Below are 19,733 nucleotides of genomic sequence, written 5' to 3'. Positions count from 1 at the left end.
TAAAATCGCTTATTGTCACGAGTAGGCTTCAATGAAGTTACTGTGAAAAGCCCCTAGTCGCCACATTCTGACGCCTGTTCAGGGAGGCTGTTACGGGAATCGAACCGTGCTGCTGGCCTGCCTTGGTCTGCTTTCAAAGCCAGCGATTTAGCCCAGTGTGCTAAACAGCTAAATAGAACACAATCATATGGGAACACAGTAATTATATGCTGATTGTACACAGTTACTGTAATAGGTAAGATTCAGAAATCATAACATTTATTCGTGGACCATTTTAACAAACAAAATTAATTAACAATTTAGTTCAAATAAAGAACCAAAAATGTCAAATCAATCAGTTCAGCAGCTATACTGCAATATTGGAAATAGTAATGGATAAGCTCCTATCTCTCATGTTTAACTGTATGCAAGGCAATCCAGCAGGATACAATGGTAATGCAGGCGCACAGCACCCATACTGTAACTAGTCGTTATGATGGGAGTCAGTCAATGACAACAAGATTAGAGATCAATCAATAGAAAAAAAATGAGGGCGAGTAGATAGAACCTACAAGAACATTATAAATAGGAGCAGGAGGCCATTCAGCCCATCGAACCTGCTCTGCCATTCAATACAATCATAGCTGATCTTGGGTTTCATTTGTGCAATGAAGTTTAAAGCCCTCGTAATCTTTGCCTTGTGAATCCGGAACAATAAGGTGTCCGATGTATTTAAAAATAACCCAATTGACATTGCTGTCATCGCCCCGGACGAGATTAGAACATAGAACATAGAACAGTACAGCACAGAACAGGCCCTTCAGCCCTCAATGTTGTGCCGAGCCATGATCACCCTACTCAAACCCACGTATCCACCCTATACCCGTAACCCAACAACCCCCCCTTAACCTTACTTTTATTAGGACACTACGGGCAATTTAGCATGGCCAATCCACCTAACCCGCACATCTTTGGACTGTGGGAGGAAACCGGAGCACCCGGAGGAAACCCACGCACACAGGGGGAGGACGTGCAGACTCCACACAGACAGTGACCCAGCCGGGAATCGAACCTGGGACCCTGGAGCTGTGAAGCATTTATGCTAACCACCATGCTACCCTGCTGTCTAGGAGTTTCAACTCCATTTTCCCACCCCTGAATTCCTTGAGAGTCTAAAACTCAGTGTCTATCTCAGCGTTAAGAGTATTCAATCATGGAACATCTACAACCACTGAGTGAATAATTCCTCATCTCAGTCCGAAATGATAGTCCCCTCATCCTGACTCACTGACCCCGTGTTTTAGATTCCCTGAATCAGCAGAAACAATCTCTCAGCGTCTGCCCTATCAACCCCCTTCAGAAGTTTTTGGTTTCAATGAGATCACCTCTCATTCTTCTAAACTCCAGAGGATAGAGACCCAATTTCCTCAGCCTCTCATCGCAGAGACCAATTTATTAAACCTTTGCTGTACCGTCTCTAGTAAAAGTATATCCTTTCTTAAATGTGAATGCCAAAACAAAGCAGCAAAACCATGCACAGTTGTAGCAAGACTTCTTTATTCTTGTACTCCAATCCCTTTGTAATAAAGGTTATGATTCATCCGCCTTCCTAATTTCTTGCTGCACATGTATGCAGACTCTGTATTCCTTTATGTATGCAGACTCTGTATTCCTTTATGTATGCAGACTCTGTATTCCTTTATGAGGTCATCTAAGCTGATTTGAACATCAACATTTACAAGTTGCATACCTTAAAAACATTTGCTTTCCAATTTTGATGACCAAAGGGAGTACTGTAACTTCAGTTTCTCCATTTACCATCTTGTTTCCCACTCACTTAACCTGTGTATATTTCTTGCTGCCTCTGTGCGCTCTCAACAGCTTACATTTCCACCTAGTTTTGTATCATCAGCAAACTTAGTTCATTACTCTGTCTCTTCATCGAAGTTACTGATATATATTGGAAGTAACTGAGGCACCCGCTCTAATTCTTGCAGCGATCCTGGCTTTAAAAGTTCTGTCTATGCCCACTCTCTGCTTTCTATCCATTATACAATTCTCTATTCATGCTAATATTACCTCCAAATTAATGAGCCCTAATCTTGCCTATTAACCCTTTGTGTGCCAGCTTATTAAATGCCTTTTGGACATCCATGTACACTACATCTACAGATTCTCCTTTATCAACCCTACCAACAGCTGGAGTCATTAAGATTGAACTTAGTCCCTTCTGATTTGCTCATTAGGTTTGAAACCAGGGGCTGGTTTAGCTCACTCAGCTAAATCGCTGGCTTTTAAAGCAGACCAAGCAGGCCAGTAGCACGGTTCGATTCCCGTACCAGCCTCCCCGGACAGGCGCCGGAATGTGGCGACTAGGGGCTTTTCACAGTAACTTCATTGAAATCTACTCGTGACAATAAGCGATTTTCATTTCATTTTCAAATTAGCAGGTCTGTAAAGTGAGGGTTTTCAGATCGTGTGGCAGTATTACCATGAAATAAGAGGCAAACTAAACAACAGGACGGGTGAGATTATGCAGCCCTGCCCACTGCAGGGATTGTCCAGTGCTGCCAAAAAGCTGGGCTCCAAATCACCCACAGTGGATCCTAATACGATGGAGCTGGAAAGTCACGGCTAAGGACTAGGTACATTTTAGTTTACAAATTGGAAAATATCAAAGTACCAACACGAACGACCCTTTCAACAGGAATTAGAGTGAATCTAAACACGCTGTGGTAACAAACTTTTCACATGGTGTTAATTTGGTCACAGTTTGAATGTCTTTCCAAATATGGGTATAATGCTGTAGCTCAATAAAAAAAGATCTGTGCTTCTCCAGTTTTTGATATCCTTTAAGGCTAAATTTATTTGTGTGCAACAAGTGTGTGCCATAGCGAACCACAATATACAGGAAACGGTAATCATTCACCACACAATATATCTGAAATATTATTTTGTAAAACTCGGTTAAGTATGTTTAAAATGAAATAGTAAGAAGTCTTACAACACCAGATTAAAGTCCAACAGGTTTGTTTCGAATCACTAGCTTTCGGAGCGCAGCTCCTTCCTCAGGTGAATGAAGAGGTGGGTTCCACAAACACATATATAGACAAAGTCAAAGATGCAAGACGATAATTTGAATGCGAGTCTTTGCAGGTAATTAAGTCTACAGGCCCAGACGGTGCGACAGCGGATGAACGGACATTGCGCGACAATCGCTAGGCAGGAATGTTCCCTTCCAGTCGGGGAACACTTCAGCAGTCAAGGGCATTCAGCCTCTGATCTCCGGGTAAGCGTTCTCCAAGGCAGCCTTCAGGACACGCGACAACGCAGAATCGCCGAACAGAAACTTCTAGCCAAGTTCTGCACACGAGGACAGCCTCAACCAGGACCTGGGATTCATGTTGCATTACATTCACCCCCCACCACCTGGCCTGGGCTTGCAAAATCCTACCAACTGTCCTGGCTTGACACAATTCACACCTCTTTAACCTATGATTATCACTCTCTCCAGTTGCCCCGTCTGGACCTGTAGACTTAATTACCTGCAAAGAACGAAGAACAAAGAAAAGTACAGCACAGGAAAAGGCCCTTCAGTCCTCCAAGCCTGCACCAACCATGCTGCCCATCTAAACTAAAATCTTCTACACTTCCGGGGTCTGTATCCCTCTATTCCCACCCTATTCATGTATTTGTCAAGATGCCCTTAAATGTCACTATCGTCCCTGCTTCTACCACCTCCTCCGGCAGAGAGTTCCAGGCACCCATTACCCTCTGTGTAAAAAAACTTACCTTGTACATCTCCTCTAAACCTTGCCCCTCGCACTTTAAACCTATGCCCCCTAGTAATTGACCCTTCTACCCTGGGAAAAAGTCCATGACTATCCACTCTGTCTATGCCTCTCATAATTTTGTAGACCTCTATCAGGTCGCCCCTCAACCTCCGTCGTTCCAGTGAGAACAAACCAAGTTTATTCAACCTCTCATAGCTAATGCCCTCCATACCAGGCAACAGCCTGGTAAATCTCTTCTGCACCCTCTCTAAAGCCTCCACATCCTTCTGGTAGTGTGGCGACCAGAATTGAACACTATACTCCAAGTGGCCTATCTAAGGTTCTATACAGCTGCAACATGACTTGCCAATTTTTATACTTACTGCCCCGGCCAATGAAGGCAATAATGCTGTATGCCTTCTTGACTACCTTCCCCACCTGTGTTGCCCCTTTCAGTGACCTGTGGACCTGTACACCAAGATCTCTCTTGACTGTCAATACTCTTGAGGGTTCTACCATTCACTGTATATTCCCTACCTGCATTAGACCTTCCAAAGTGCATTACCTCACATTTGTCTGGATTAAACTCCATCTGCCATCTCTCCGCCCAATTGTCCAAACAATCTAAATCCTGCTGTATCCTCTGACAGTCTTCATCGCTATCCGCAATTCCACCAACCTTTGTGTCATCCGCAAACTTACTAATCAGACTTTGTCTATATATATGTTTCTGGAACCCACCTCTTAATTCACCTGAGGAAGGAGCAGTGCTCCGAAAGCTAGTGATTCGAAACAAACCTGTTAGCCTTTAATCTGGTGTTGTAAGACTCCTTATTGTGCTCACCCAGTCCAACGCCGGCATCTCCACATCATAAAATGAAATAAATAAATGCAAAAGAGCTGCACCGAGATCGGTGATGATGAAATTACAAATCTGATATGACACCTGAACTAATATATTGTCCCATTATAACAAACTATGATTACTTTTTTTAAAAACTCATCTACGTAAAGGCAAATTTAAAGGACCCATTGTGAAAGGGTAACTGCTCAAAGAACATACATTCACACTCGCAAATCCTTACCAAGCTGCGTGGCTGCATTTCAGAAAGGAGAAATTGTATAGGTTTTGCCATATATCTTTGGCTTCTTCTGCTTCGACCTAAGATAAATAAGAAACGTAAATAAAGTTTTAAGTGTAAAATTGCATCACTGCTGAAAATAATAAAGTTAGGTTGTTTTTTTCCACTTGCCCTTGATTTGGTTTCTGTAGAATTAGTGCCGACAATCAATTAAAAAAACAAAAATTCAAATAAAAATACTCCTATCCTAATTCAAAGTTTCGTTTTTTTTTTGCTAACCTGCAGATGAGTTAACCGTAGACATTTAATGAAGCATTTAAATCATCCTGTGCAGATTTGTTTAAAATATATTTAAAGAATTTTTATCAAGAAAATATATAGCCGCTGATATCCACTCAAGTTTCACAACAGTACATTGTTTCAGATCCAAAGCTAATCTTTGTGAAAATTAAAATGCTGGTTCAATTTCAAGTTAAACATTATAACTATCAAATGTTTAAATAATGTTTGAATATTAAATCAGATTTAGGGAATTTTAATGGAGGCTGGAAACATGGTGATTGGTTCTAATAAACGCCACTGATGTTTTATACAGCATCCAACTTAAGTATTCATTGTGTAATGCAAGATACTTTGCAACAAAGGTAAATGCATGAATCTAAATAACAACTTTAGCATTATGTCTTTTAGCAGGTTATAAATGATAGCTATTTGTTCTGCTTTGTTAATACAGAAACTTAATTCGCACAAGCAGTTAAATTAAACTTCTTCAAATGTTCGTCATACTCCATACTTTGCCAGGTAATTACAATTAATAGAACAAGGAACAGGTTATCTACTCCTCTGCCCTATTCCACTATAATCAGACATTCAGACTCATACTGTAGATAAGCAATCCTATTCTCCCTTTCCATTCAATCCAACCCAAAAATCTGTTATTGCATCAGTCTGTGTTCACCCACGTTTAGATTTAATCCTCAGAAGACCAGAATTGTATTCTTAAAATTATTTTTACTTAAATGCGCTGTCTCCGAGCTATCTGGCCAATACTTTAATAGCTTCAATTTAGATTGCATAAAAAAAACTAATATTGCAGCAACAGGGAGGCTAGATTTCAGCAGCAGCCATATTATTTTAAACTAAACATGCGAATGATCATCTTGAAAATACCTCTGCTGGCAGCACGGTGGCCAAGTGGTTAGCACAACCGCCTCACGGCGCTGAGGTCCCAGGTTCGATCCCGGCTCTGGGTCACTGTCCGTGTGGAGTTTGCACATTCTCCCTGTGTCTGTTTCGCCCCCACAACCCAAAAATGTGCAGAGTAGGTGGATTGGCCATGCTAAATTGCCCCTTAATTGGAAAAAATAATTGGCTAATCTAAATTTAAAAAAAAAAATACCTCTGCTAACCACCTGCTCCCCTTTTTCCCCCATGCTGACTTCTTTGCTATTCACTCCTTTTGATTTTTATTATGTGAATGTACCTTGAAATGTATTTTTAACGTCCATGTTCCATTATTATGCCACAGCCCTTTTTGAAATGACACCGTCGGTACTTTTTAAAAATCTGTCTACTGAGTTGTACTGTATGTATTGACTGAAAATCAACTGCAGACCTGTTTTGTCCAATCGGCTAAGGATCAGAAGTCTATTACTGACAGGTAGAACAAGATTAAATTTATATACGTTTTTAATCTTCAAACTAGAAAGTTCTATTGTCTTGTTCACAACCCAAACGGCCTGACTGCATGCCAATAATAAACTTTCCAGTAGCATTCTCAGAGTTATCATTCTAGAACTTCAACCCTGCTTCACAAAAATGTTTCAAACCATTATTTTCAGTTACTATGAATTGACAATTGTTTCCTTCCTTCTGCTAACTGAATTTTTTTTCTCCAATATATCTCAAACACTCATTGTTGAAGTTGTTTTGGTAAAAGGCTTTGCAAGCTGTTAAATTTTCCACAAGACTTGCTCCTTTCTGTTCTGTTTGTCTCACACCACAATGTAACTGCACGGAGACAGGTGGCACTGATCAGAGACTTAGAATTTTCTACTTCCCATTATCCTATGAAGAATTAATTTTGCACTTGTTGAGTGCTATTTCCTGATAGTTGATGTAAAGGTAAGAGTGGCAATTCACCACACGCATCACAGGGGGAATTATTTGTGTCTTTCCCTTTGGCTACAATATGTGTTTGTCCAGAAACACGGATCCTAATGGGACACACCTCAGCTAATAGGTTATCTATTAATATTTTGCTAACTCATTGGGTACGTTACTGTCTTGACAATGTTGTTTGTTTTGAATGGAATATCTTGAATTCTTGTACCCATTAAAAAAAATTTATTCACCCACGGGAAATGGGCATCTGTGGTCACGCCAGTATTTACTGCCCATTCTTCATTAGCCTAGACAAGGTGATGTGAGCTGCCTTGTAAAGCACGTCACACATCCTGCGGTGGTGAAAAACGCTATATAAATGCAGGTCTTTGTTTCTGAGATTTGTTTTTTTTAAATTTAGAGTACCCAATTCATTTTTTTTTTCCAATTAGGATGCAATTTAGTGTGTTCAATCCACCTACCCTGCACATCTTTGGGTTGTGGGGGTGAAACCCACGCAAACACGGGGAGAATGTGCAAACTCCACACGGACAGTGACCCAGAGCCGGGATCGAACCTGGGACCTCGGCGCTGTGAGGCAACAGGGCTAACTTTGTTTCTGAGATAGTGGGAGCTGCAAACATAAGTTGTCAACCAGGGCCTATTTTATCAGAGTTATTGGCACTATCATACAACTAACAGTTTTAAAGTAACTTGGTATTTTTCAGCACCAGCACATAAAGCTTTATGGCGATAACAATCAAACTTTAACTGAACTTTGCAAATAACAGAACAATACTCACTCTTTTGTATTTCTTTCGTAAGTTATCAAACGTTTCTGGTTGTATTTGTTTGCCAATATTTGGTTTATACAACACATAATGCTTCACAGTAATTTGTTCAGCCAAAAGTGCAAAAGGTTCATTTCCTCTAAGCTGTAAGAGAAACAAATCAGTGAGAATGTTGAGGATACAGGGTAGCTTATCACTGAGTGACCCACAGCACAAGATTTGAGAACATTTCAGTATAAAAGCATTCTGATTTCATACATTGTTGAGCAAAAGCAACCTAACAATCCTGTAAAATTACTTTTGGCCAGATAAATATACAAAGCTTCAAACTATCAGGCAAATATTCAAATGTATATGATTCATTGAAATGATTAGATCATTATTCAAATGTAGTATCCGCTTCATTTAATTACGAGATTCTACTAAACTTCATTTATTGAAATGGATGTTAATTCATGCATTTTCCTTTCTTTTGATTTTAACTCTAGTCAATGATTGTGGGCCTAGACTCAAAGTACAGCATTTACCAAACTGTCTTGCTCTGATCCTGTCCACACCATTTTGCCCCAGGGCATTTACATGGGTGGCCCAGGCACCAGCCTCAGCAAATTATACAGATTTGGGTTCCTATGATGTATAAAAGGCCTTGACTACAATCTTCAGCTCTGAATGCGTGCATCGTGTGTGCACCTTTGCTTCTTGCCAAGCAGCAAGAGCCCTTAACTAGCAGTCCTTAAAGGAACAGCTGGAGGCTGCTTGTGAAATGACCCAGGAAACAAGCTTTTTTAAAACTGCAGTGCTAAAGGGTGCAAGGTTGCTTCTCCTGTGTCTAAAGAAAATCCAGGCCACAGCTGGCACATCCAAAGTTATTGTATACACCCTCTGCTGCCTCCTCCATGCCAAGCTTCAATGGTTGGTCTGCCACCACTGTGGCAGGTCACCAATTTTCAACCCCATCAAATCCAGTGAGTTGCAGCCGGCTTGGCACTCGCAAGTCTTTGGCAGCACAGAAATAAGGTCTAGGCCTCCAAATGTCTTTGTCCCTTTGCCAGCAAGAAATACTGGAAACAAGTGTGCTGTGACTGCTGCCCACACATTCTCTGCTAATATTGATAATCTGTTGTTATGTGATCGACAAAAACCTTGAAGTCTGTATTTTTTGTCCTTATCTTCTGTTGTCTGTATTCAGAGTTTGGTGCTGTATGTGGATAACTAACTATTTGTACTTTTTAAAAGGAACAGAAAGTCCAAGGCATGTAATTCTTGCTCTATTTTTGGAAAACAAAATGATGCTTGCACTAACTAACATTTTATTTTGTATTATTTTAACAGTGTCCATCTTCTGGTCATCCACAAAGGGCCTGGGGAAGAACTTCTCCCTCTGCTAGCTTGCTCCAGTGATATAGATTTCTTCCCAGAGTGGCTCCATCATGAACAATAAAGGGACGTGACTTTAAATCAGCCTGTAAGACATCGTCGAGCAGCCTAAACCCAAGAAACATCATTTAAACTGCAAATTTGACAACCTGAAGCATGGTCTCCGGGGTCAGGGGCTTCATTGTTGTCCTTTGGCTGGTCTGAAACCACTCTCCCCCATTGCTGGTTTGACATTTTTGGGGTATTCCCTGCAACTGATGTCACTGAAATGACGTTATCAAAAGAATGAAACAGTATTGAGCCTGTCCATGGAGCAGGAAAACAGATTTTAAAAGAAAGATTTTTCTTGTTGCTATTTATTTGTTAAAATGGAATATATTTTGCGTTAATTTTCTCTTCCTTTTATTGGACTCACTGCAGCCCAGTTCCTATAATTCACTTTCCTAGATTATTTATCATAATTATACAGCTGACAAGAAGGAAGAGACAACAGAGTGTGATACTAACCCGGTGGGAAAGGTAGAAACCATCATTCGATCCCTTCAAGGTGAGAGCCTTCTGAAGAGCCTCCTCCCAGGGCATGCCCCTATCCACGCTTATCTACAGAAAAAATAAATTAACAACTTCGTACCAAGACCTATGTTGTTTATTTTCTTCCTCCAAATGTGCCCTCTGGTATCTTCTAACATAATGTATCCAATTTCAGTCATAGTTTCAGACTATTTTCCAATTAATGCCAGTATGGTCTGACTCTCCAACAACTGGTCTTTAACAAGGCCATCTTCTGCAGAATGATGTGCTCCTATGCTATTGGCTGGTGAGAACTACACAAAGGCAGGAGGCAGAAAAATCTGTGTCCTGACGGTGCGACTATCGGTTTGAATTTTGTTCTCCTGACACGAAAGGCAGGTTATTGGCGGGTTGAGCTTCCTGACGAACAATGTTGGGAATCCCATTTGCATGCATCAGCATCTCATGTGTACCAATTAAAAGGCCACCTCGACGGAATAAGGTTCACCCCCCTCTCCCTCAATTAGACTTTCCACCAGCGATAAATTAGAATGTTCAGTTACGTAGCGTGCACTCGGCGAGCTTCACCTCTTCCATGACTTTGAGGTTTTACTTTCTCAGAGACCTTGCATAACTTCACTCATATTGAATGCTGCATCAAGGCAGGACACAGCAAGTAGGCTATACAGGGAAAGGTTGGGAAGAGTGTCTGGGGTGCGGGGAGAGGGGGTGGCTTCGAGGGAAGGGTCAGTGGTGTTGACGGAGGGGTCTTGCCCTCTGGGGGTGAACTCAGGGCACTGGTGATATGAGGGCAGTCACACAGAGGGGGGTGTGGAATGTGGCAGGTGCAGGGTGAGAATTTGGTGGGTAAAGGTCTCATGGTGGGGAAGACGGAGGGTTCAGGGTCAGGGTGGGCATTGGGATGGTAACGGATGTTCTGAGGAAGTTGACAGCGAGAGCACAACGCGGCTGGAGAATCCCGGGACAGGCCTCCAGCGGACTTCCCGACAGGCTCCGCACCTCGTGTGATTCACTGGAGTCCCGCGTCGGAGTCGGAACTCTGCCCCAAATGGCCGGGACCGAATGACGTTCGCAGAAATAGTGCAGGGTGGCCTCTTGGAACGCGAGCACTATGGCACCGTGTCACCCTGGCACTGCCAAGCCAACAGGAGCACTGCCTGGGTGTCGGGAGTGAGGGGGCCATGCCCATGAAATGAGGGTGGAGGGGAGGGTTTGAAGGGTGGGGAAATACAGGGCAGGTAAGTAGGGGCTCCAGGTGGTTGGGAGGATGATGGATGGAGTCCAAGAAGGAAGGGGGTGCTGTAAGGGGCTTGGGGGGAGGGGGGGGGGGTGTGCTAAAGAGGGGGTGGATCCCCAGGGACCCCACAGCGGGGAGGCCTCACTTGGGGGTGTGGGGGACGCACAAGTTCATTTAGAGATCGAGCGCCCATTGAAAATGGCGGCCCGAACTCTGAGTTCAGCTCCTCAGTGCTAAACAAAATTTCAAGTGTGGGCTAAACCTCAGCCAGCAAATCCGGCAGGAAATTCCAGACAAATTCTGGGTGAAGCAGATTGTCCTGATGTCCCTTCTACCAATCACTGTAAATCTATGCCCCTTTGTAATTGATCTTTCCACGAGGGGAGACCAGGCTTTCCTGTCTACTTTATCTAGTGGTGCAATTTGTTCTTCCGCCAGCAGTTTATTGCTAAAGCTGTAATCCTGAGAGCATTTCAGGGATTGCAAGCTGATAACGTGATTCTGTGCAGCAATTTCCCTCTTTCCTCATCTCCTGCTGTTGCTGTCCCTCATGATCAACACTCTTTCCAACCTTCTTCTACGCTCTCACACATCTCAATGTTTGGTAACTGGAAGAGGTACACAGGCAGCAGGAGGGTGGAGGAGAGAGAGGGAGAGAGAAGGAGAGAGAGGGAGAGAGACGGAGAGAGAGAGGGAGAGAGGGAGAGAGACGGAGAGAGAGAGAGAGGGAGAGAGGGAGGGAGAGAGGGAGGGGGAGAGAGGGAGGGAGAGAGTGAGGGAGAGAGGGAGGGAGAGAGAGGGAGAGAGGGAGGGAGAGAGGGAGGGAGAGAGAGGGAGAGAGGGAGGGAAAGAGAGGGAGAGAGGGAGGGGGGAGAGAGGGAGGGAGAGGGAGAGAGGGAGGGAGAGAGAGGGAGGGAGAGAGAGGGAGAGAGAGGGAGGGAGAGAGAGAGGGAGAGAGAGGGAGAGAGAGGGGGAGAGAGAGAGGGAGGGAGAGAAAGGGAGAGAGAGAGGGGAGAGAGAGAGAGAGAGAGGGAGAAAGAGAGAGGGAGAGAGAGAGGGAGAGAGAGGGAGAGAGCGAGACTGAAGGTACAAGAAGTTTGACATTTTCTTAATCTAGAGATTTTTGAAGGCAGAGAAAAAGGTCAACAATGCAAAGAGATTTAAAAAGAAAATTCAAGAAGCAGGATTGAAGGGTGGAAAATCCTCCGTTAGGACAGCAGAGAATGATCAGTCTTTCAGAAGCTGAAAGTGAGCTGGGCCCAGAACGCTGCCCCGGTTCACCCCACATCACTGAAATAGTAAAGACTTGCTAAAAATTCATAATTTGTACAACTTTTTCAGTTACACCATATGATAATTAGCTAACAGAGGGAGTCCTGTATCGCAATAATGTACCTTATAGAGAACTACTTGTCCATCCTGTGGGTGTCCTGGTGTAAGGAAAACCTGCTGACTTTCCTCATATATCTCCTCTACTCCGGGAGCTAGATCTAATGAGATTGAAGAGACACAATCAATAAAAGTAACTCATTGTGTTCAATGCACCAAAGAAGCCTATCAAGGCAATAGAAGATCAATTAAATCACGCATTTGCATAGGAAAGTTGGAGGTTAAGTTCTGACTGTAACTGAATAGCAATGACAAAGGAAACACTCAGGCTGAACAATTGGATACAATTTGAGCATTTTTTTAATGTTCAAAATCGGAGACGTGACTGCTCTGTGTGCTGGTCCCTGCCTGAGTGCCGGTTGAAATTGAGCATCACACCTCACGAATTAAATTGTAGAGCTGCAGGTGGCAGGTGCCAATGTCTGTGCCTGGGCAATGTGAGCTACTGCCCCGCGCACGGACAGGTGCTGGGAGAGCAGGAGAGTGGGACAGGTTGATGCCATGCTAGCAACGGTTCACAGTACCTTCATGGAGCAAACCTGGTCTGTCTACTCCACCAAAGAAATGTAACTTCTAAAAGAAATCAAAACAGAAAATGCTGGAAAACTCAGGTCTGGCAACATCTGTGGAGGGAGAAACTGTTAGTGTCTCGGGTCTGTATGACTGTTCTTCAGTCGCACAGACTCAAAACGTTAGCTCTGCTTCTCTCTCTACACATGCTGCCAGACCTGAACTTTTCCAGGATTTTGTGTTTTTATTTCAGGTTTCTTACATCCGCAGTACTTTTAAAACATTTGTTTGCCATTTTTTCAGAATACACCATCTGCATTTTTCTAATGAGTCCTGCTAGTGTAGAGATAGAGGGTATGAGAAAAAGCGGTGACCGTCTGCTGTTTATAAACAGCTTGATCATACCTAGAATTCCCATGTCATATTTTCCATCTTTTTTGTCCTTTTCAATCAGATAATCGAATGTGTCTGTAAAATACTGAAAAAGTGCATTTTGTTTATGAACCTCGAGGCCAAGAATCCGATTGAGGAATTTGGTGATGCTGCAGTCTGAAACAAAGGAAAAAACAAAAAATCACATTCAACCACGTGTGTCTTAGATTATTTATTACCTTTATAATTGACAAAACGACTGTGGAGCGAGCCTCTTTCATGAACAGGTCCCATGTTAGTGTTGCCGAATCCCCCGGATTGTCCAGGAGTCTCCTGGAATTGGGAACTGAACTCCAGGATACTGCTAGGAACAAACTGGGAGAAAACAGGGAAGCAGAGGGGAGATGGAATTGTGATGAGTAAGCCTGAAGGCCGCTCCTCACCAATTTATCCCGTGAAATTAACATTTCATGTAACCAAACAGCTTGAGCAGACTGCCACCTGGGCGAAGGGGCAGAGACGACTTACTGACTAGTAGATTTGTGAAGCTGTTATGCAAGGTGCTTAATGGTAAAGACCCGCTTTGACAAAGAGTCATCGGACTCAAAACGTTGGCTCTTTTCTCTCCATACAGATGCTGCCAGACCTGCTGAGATTTTCCAGCATTTTCTCTTTCGTTTCAGATTCCAGTAGCTGCATTTTATCCACCATAGCTGGTATTCCATGAAGCACATCATTCTTCTTTGAAGCATATACTGCAATTGAATTTAAATTCCCACCCTTTGGCACCTATATGTATGTCAGGATAGCCAACCATTCTGGGTTACAGATTCTACCTGACGTGCTGAATGCTTCCAGAATTTATTTGCGTTTATTTATTTATTTATTTTTAAAAAATGACTTTATCTTAGTTACAAAGCCAGGGCTCAGAGAGTGGACAGAGGCAAACCCCTAATCCAGCTCCTTGCCTGCTCCAAAAACCAATTCAAATTGAATCCAATTCATGGTCCCCATAAAGGAGACATACCAGATCTGAGCCAAAAGGCTCAATCTACGCTCAATCTTAGCCAAAAGGCCGAGAAGCGATTTTATTTGTGTTTATAAACATCGAACACAGAACATACAGTGCAGAAGGACACTATTCGGCCCATCGTGTTTGCACCGACCCACTTAAGCCCTCACTTCCACCCTATCCCCGTAACCCCTCCTAACCTTTTTGGTCATCAAGGGAAATTTATCATGGCCAATCCACCAAACCGGCACGTCTTTGGACTGTGGGAGGAAACCGGAGCACCCGGAGGAAACCCACGCAGACACGGGGAGAACATGCAGACTCCACACAGACAGTGACCCAGCAGGGAATTGAACCTGGGACCCTGGCGCTGTGAAGCCACAGTGCTACCCACTGTGCTGCCCTAAAGAATGAACCAGCTTTGAATTCTTGGGAGATGGTGAGGGATCAGAAAGGGCAGCTGTCAGGGCTTAGATTAATGTAGTTTCCGAATGCCAAGTCCACTCCTGCAACTTAGTTGAAACATTTTTTGACAGGTTTACAGGAAAGAAAGACACCCGACCAATTTAAGATAAATGCAAAAATAGTTGTAAATTGTCATCAAGTGTCACATGATCAAACATCCACCCAACATTCCAACCAGAGTTGACAATCCGAGCTCCTTTTGACTAGATTAGTTCAGTTTAGCCACTATCTGTTGTAAGCAATTGATTATCAAAGGACTCCTGATTACAAATCCTAAATTCAAATTGATAATTGGGTGGAAAAAACATTGAATTCTCACCTTTTTCCACATTGATACATCCAAAACGATTTTCTTTGCAGAATACTCCAACAGCCATCAGTCCCTGTCTCATGTCTACAATTTAAATGTTTCTTGTTAGATTTCTTGACTGATTACATTGTGCAGAACACAGGCTGCTATTGGCATTGAAAGATAATTTGACTTCATATCATACTATATAAAATTATTTTGGATGTTACTTCATCACTGTAGTTCAGTTAATTTACAAAGATTAATAAATTAATAGGAATGTTTCAAAATAATGCATTTAAGAAGAACAAAACTAATCACTTACAAATAATCTACTCTGTAATTCAGACTGGGAAAGACCTAATTACTTACCTTCAATAAAAACACTGGGACCTCCAATGTAATCTTTTGGCGGTTGTACTTTATTTTCAACCTGACCTAAGATGGTTTTAATGATTTTATCCAGTGCTCTGGTTCCATACTGTTAAAAAAATGATATAATCAGTAAAAATAAAATCAATTATCAATTTATCTCAAATACTAGTAAATTGGCAAAGTATTTGTAAATTCTCCGGTTTCCCGGCAGCGTGGGATGGCTTCAATGGGAAATCCCATTGACAAGCGGTGGGAGTAGAAAACCCCACCTCCAGCGATCGGCACCCCCCCCCCCCCCCCCCCCCCCCCCCCCCGAGGAACACGCGGCTAGGGGACCGGCGAATCTCGCCGCTGGTCTGCCCTCCTTACCGTGCAAAAGTGCTCAGGCTTGGGTACATACACCTCCCTATGGCCTGACTAAAATGGAGAACGCTGCTATGAACAGAACATTTTAAGCACAAACCTACATTTATAGCTCAGACACACAGTCCTATAAATTTCACATCAACCCTTCAAGATGTATAGTTTATTTTCAGATAATTGTTGCATCTCCAAGTTCAATGTCTTCTGATACCTCACATCACACAATCATTAATATGTACAGTTAACAGTCAGTCCTTTGCCTCAATGTGCGCCAGTCGTTTGCATTGGTGAAATCAAGAAAGCTGCTGTCGCGCTAACAATCCACAGGCTAAGATAATGGTCACATTGATACTGTGCTTGCTGGTGCTCTCTAACAGCAATTTCATCAGTGTGAGATTGGTGCAAAGGCAACTTTGTTTGTATGGTGTAGCTGCACTTAAAAGCCTCTTCTGAAACCATCGCTGGCTCCAACCACCCGTGGAAGCTAAAAACTCTGATTACTGTCCCCCCTGGGGTTGGGAAGCATAATGTTGGAAGGGGTAATTTGTTAGTGAATCTTAAACTTGCCTGCAGTTTTCATGCTATGAAAGGCTGATCTTAGTTCCCTGCACTGACTATAATTTGCCTTGAGGGGTGGATGGAGATTATAGAACATAGAACATTACAGCGCAGTACAGGCCCTTCAGCCCTCGATGTTGCACCAACCTGTGAAACCCCTCTAAAGCCCATCTACATTATTCCCTTATCGTCCATATGTTTATCCAATGACCATTTAAATGCCCTTAATGTTGGCGAGTCCACTATTGTTGCAGGCAGGGCATTCCACTCCCTTACTACTCTCTGAGTAAAGAACCTACCTCTGACATCTGTCCTATATCTATCTCCCCTCAATTTAAAGCTATGTCCCCTCGTGCTAGACATCACCATCCGAGGAAAAAGGCTCTCACTGTCCACCCCATCTAATCCTCTGATCATCTTGTATGCCTCTATTAAGTCACCTCTTAACCTTCTTCTCTCTAACGAAAACAGCCTCAAGTCCCTCAGCCTTCCCTCATAAGATCTTCCCTCCACACCAGGCAACATCCTGGTAAATCTCCTCTGCACCCTTTCCAATGCTTCCACATCCTTCCTGTAATGCGGCGACCAGAATTGCACGCAATACTCCAAATGCGGTCGCACCAGAGTTTTGTACAACTGCAACATGACCTCATGGCTTCTACCAATAAAAGCTAACACACCGTATGCCTTCTTAACAACCCTATCAACCTGGGTGGCAACTTTCAGGGATCTATGTACATGGACACCGAGATCTCTCTGCTCATCCACACTACCAAGAATCTTACCATTAGCCCAGTACTCTGTCTTCCTGTTATTCATTCCAAAATGAATCACCTCACATTTTTCTGCATGAAACTCCATTTGCCACCTCTCAGCCCAACTCTGCAGCTTATCTATGTCCCTCTGTAACTTGTAACATCCTTCCGCACTGTCCACAACTCCACCGACTTTCGTGTCATCTGCAAATTTACTCACCCACCCTTCTACACCCTCCTCCAGGTCATTTATTAAAATGACATACAGCAGTGGCCCCAAAACAGATCCTTGTGGTACACCACTAGTAACTGAACTCCAGGCTGAACATTTCCCATCAACCACAACCCTTTGTCTTCTTCCAGCTAGCCAATTACTGATCCAAACTGCTAATTCATCCCCTTACAAGGCAAATGGGAAATTCCATTGTTTTCCAGGGTTCTACAGTTGTGGCGAGGGGCTGATGGAACTATTATTGTGGACAGCTACGGATGTGCCTGAAGCATGCTCTTCATTTTTAATGTGTGCATACTTGCACATGTGGCAACTCATGCACACAAAGCGGACAACAACATTGCTACTCCCTCCCTAACAGCCCTGTGGGTAAACCTACACCAGATGGACCGAAGCAGTTCAAGGCAGTGACTTCCCAAAGGCCATTAGGGATGGCCTGCAAGCGACACTTAGAACAAAATAATTTTTAAAAATGCTGCATAGTCATCTGATTTTAGTTTTGATCTCCTCTTATTTTACATTTACAGATACCTGGGTTAAGAAAGTAAATTATAAATGTTAGATACTACCTTGTTATCAAAATTGTATTTGCTGAGGTCTCTGGATTCTGTCGCTCTTCGATCACCATGGGTCAAAGCACCCTTTGGAAAGAACACAATTGTAAAATGGTAACCAATAAACTTACATTCCAAGCAAATTTTAGGTTAAATTGCTTATTAAAATCAAAATCCTTTCACTGCCTGGTTGATGGAATTTACAGGCGTTACACATTGCGGTATTGGCAACTCAACAATTTGACTGAAGTTTCCAAATCACAAGATCAAAACAGCTTTTGTGTGTGTGTGTGTGTGTGGGGGGTGGGCAGCTACTGAGCTAATTAGATCAAAGGAAACTCGGATTGATGAGTGGTCTGAGCTGAGTTGGTTGATCTCAGTCACATCACTGCATCTGGCCAAAATGTGACCAGACTGGGGATTTTCCAAATATCAGCAAAGGTTCCACATGACCTCTGATGGAAAACGAATATGTCAGGAAATCTGGTGAGATCAGATGATGCTTGGTTGTGATGCTTCCCACAAACGAACAGACGGTTGAAACCCTCGGTCACATTTAGGGCGAGGAGCGGAAACTGTACTCAGCAAATCAACACGGTCAGCAGGCACATTTTTGAGTGCAGGGAAAAGAAAAAGAATGCATCTAATAAAAGGTGATTCTCAGGAATCATGCATTTTATAAATGTTGTAAATTTCATAGTTAATACTCAATTGAAGGAGGAGCATATGGACGTCAGATGTCATCAATCTAAACTAATGTAGTTTAAAAACTGTAGGAATACGATTAAATAATTATCGAGAAACCACACACCAGTGGCAAACTCATCGGGCGAGATTCTCTGTCGGCGGGATTCCCTGTTTTGCCGGCACCCGGGGGTTTCCCGACGGCGTGGAGCTGTCCCACAATGGGAAACCCCATTTACCGGCCGGCGTAATGGAGAATCCCACTGGCTGATCGTGGCCAAAATGTGCCGCGGCGGGGCGGAGAATCCAGCCCATTATGTTTATTAATCACCAAATTCTGCAATAATATCAGTGATCCTTTCTCTACTGATTTTATTTTTGGTTGGAATATTCTGTGGTCACTTTTTGTGATTTGTGGACTGCCGTTGAATCATTTTTTGTAATTACAGTGTAAATAAAGTGCTAATGCAGATTCCCAGTCACTTGTCTAACATAGTGGTTGAAGTGCCTGCGTAAACACAATTAAAGCTTTGACACATTACACCGACAAAAAAAAGTGAGATTACCAGACTTTCCAAACGCTTCGCAACAATGGAGGCAAATCGTCTTTCGCCTGCGAGTTCAGAGATGAGGAATATATATTCTGGAGCTGACACCTGGTTTGACCTGTGAGTACGGCCTAAAAAGAGAGCAATAATGAAGACACAGAAAAAAATGCAACATAATCACATTCTAACTGTTCACAAAACTGCCTAAAAGGTGATGATATGGTAGAAAGTAACTTCTACTTACACTAACTAGATGATGTTGACAGGTTATAGATTTTCTATGAGCAATGTCAGCAGAATTATTATAGTAGAGGAAGAGGCCATTCAGCTCCTAGTGTCTGCACCAGCTCTCCGAATGAGCAATTCACCTAGTGCCATACCTCTGCCTTCTGCCCGTAACTTTGCACATTCTCCCTTTTTAGATTACGGTCTAGTTCCCTTCTGAAAGCTTCAACTGAACCTTCCTCCACCTCACCCTTAGTCAGTGAGTGAAAAATCCTCATGCCACTATGACCTCTTTGGTCAATTACTTTAAATCTGTGCGCTCTTGTTCCTGATCCCTTTACAATACAGAACAGTTTCTTGTGATCTACTCTGTCCAGACCCCTCATGATTCTGAATACCTCTAAAATGGGCTTAACACTCGATATGCGGTAGGCCGAGGAACTTCCCACAGAGGAAAGAAAAATCAAAGCACAGTTCACTTTTACCTGAGTGTATTCTGGTTGGCCAAACATGCAGCATATTCCCAGGA

General features: G+C 42.9%; 1 protein-coding gene across 3 annotated transcripts in view; it reads right to left on the bottom strand.

The window, feature by feature from the left end:
• LOC119953753 (protein strawberry notch homolog 2-like) overlaps window positions 1-19,733 on the bottom strand; it is a 217,847-nt gene that overhangs the window by 8,883 nt on the left and 189,231 nt on the right. For all 3 annotated transcript variants that reach the window (XM_038778337.1, XM_038778338.1, XM_038778339.1), the window contains 9 exons: window positions 18,998-19,110; window positions 17,763-17,834; window positions 15,283-15,391; window positions 14,941-15,015; window positions 13,178-13,321; window positions 12,269-12,363; window positions 9,613-9,705; window positions 7,741-7,872; window positions 4,838-4,914 (listed from right to left, as the gene is read on the bottom strand). In XM_038778337.1, coding sequence (XP_038634265.1) covers window positions 4,838-4,914; window positions 7,741-7,872; window positions 9,613-9,705; window positions 12,269-12,363; window positions 13,178-13,321; window positions 14,941-15,015; window positions 15,283-15,391; window positions 17,763-17,834; window positions 18,998-19,110 — 910 coding nt within the window. The remainder of the gene's footprint in view (window positions 1-4,837; window positions 4,915-7,740; window positions 7,873-9,612; window positions 9,706-12,268; window positions 12,364-13,177; window positions 13,322-14,940; window positions 15,016-15,282; window positions 15,392-17,762; window positions 17,835-18,997; window positions 19,111-19,733) is intronic.

This window comes from Scyliorhinus canicula, chromosome 18 (assembly GCF_902713615.1).
Source record: "Scyliorhinus canicula chromosome 18, sScyCan1.1, whole genome shotgun sequence".
Classification (NCBI taxonomy): domain Eukaryota; kingdom Metazoa; phylum Chordata; class Chondrichthyes; order Carcharhiniformes; family Scyliorhinidae; genus Scyliorhinus; species Scyliorhinus canicula.
The sequence above is the reverse complement of the archived record's forward strand: the minus strand, read 5'-3'. Positions and strand labels throughout refer to the sequence as shown.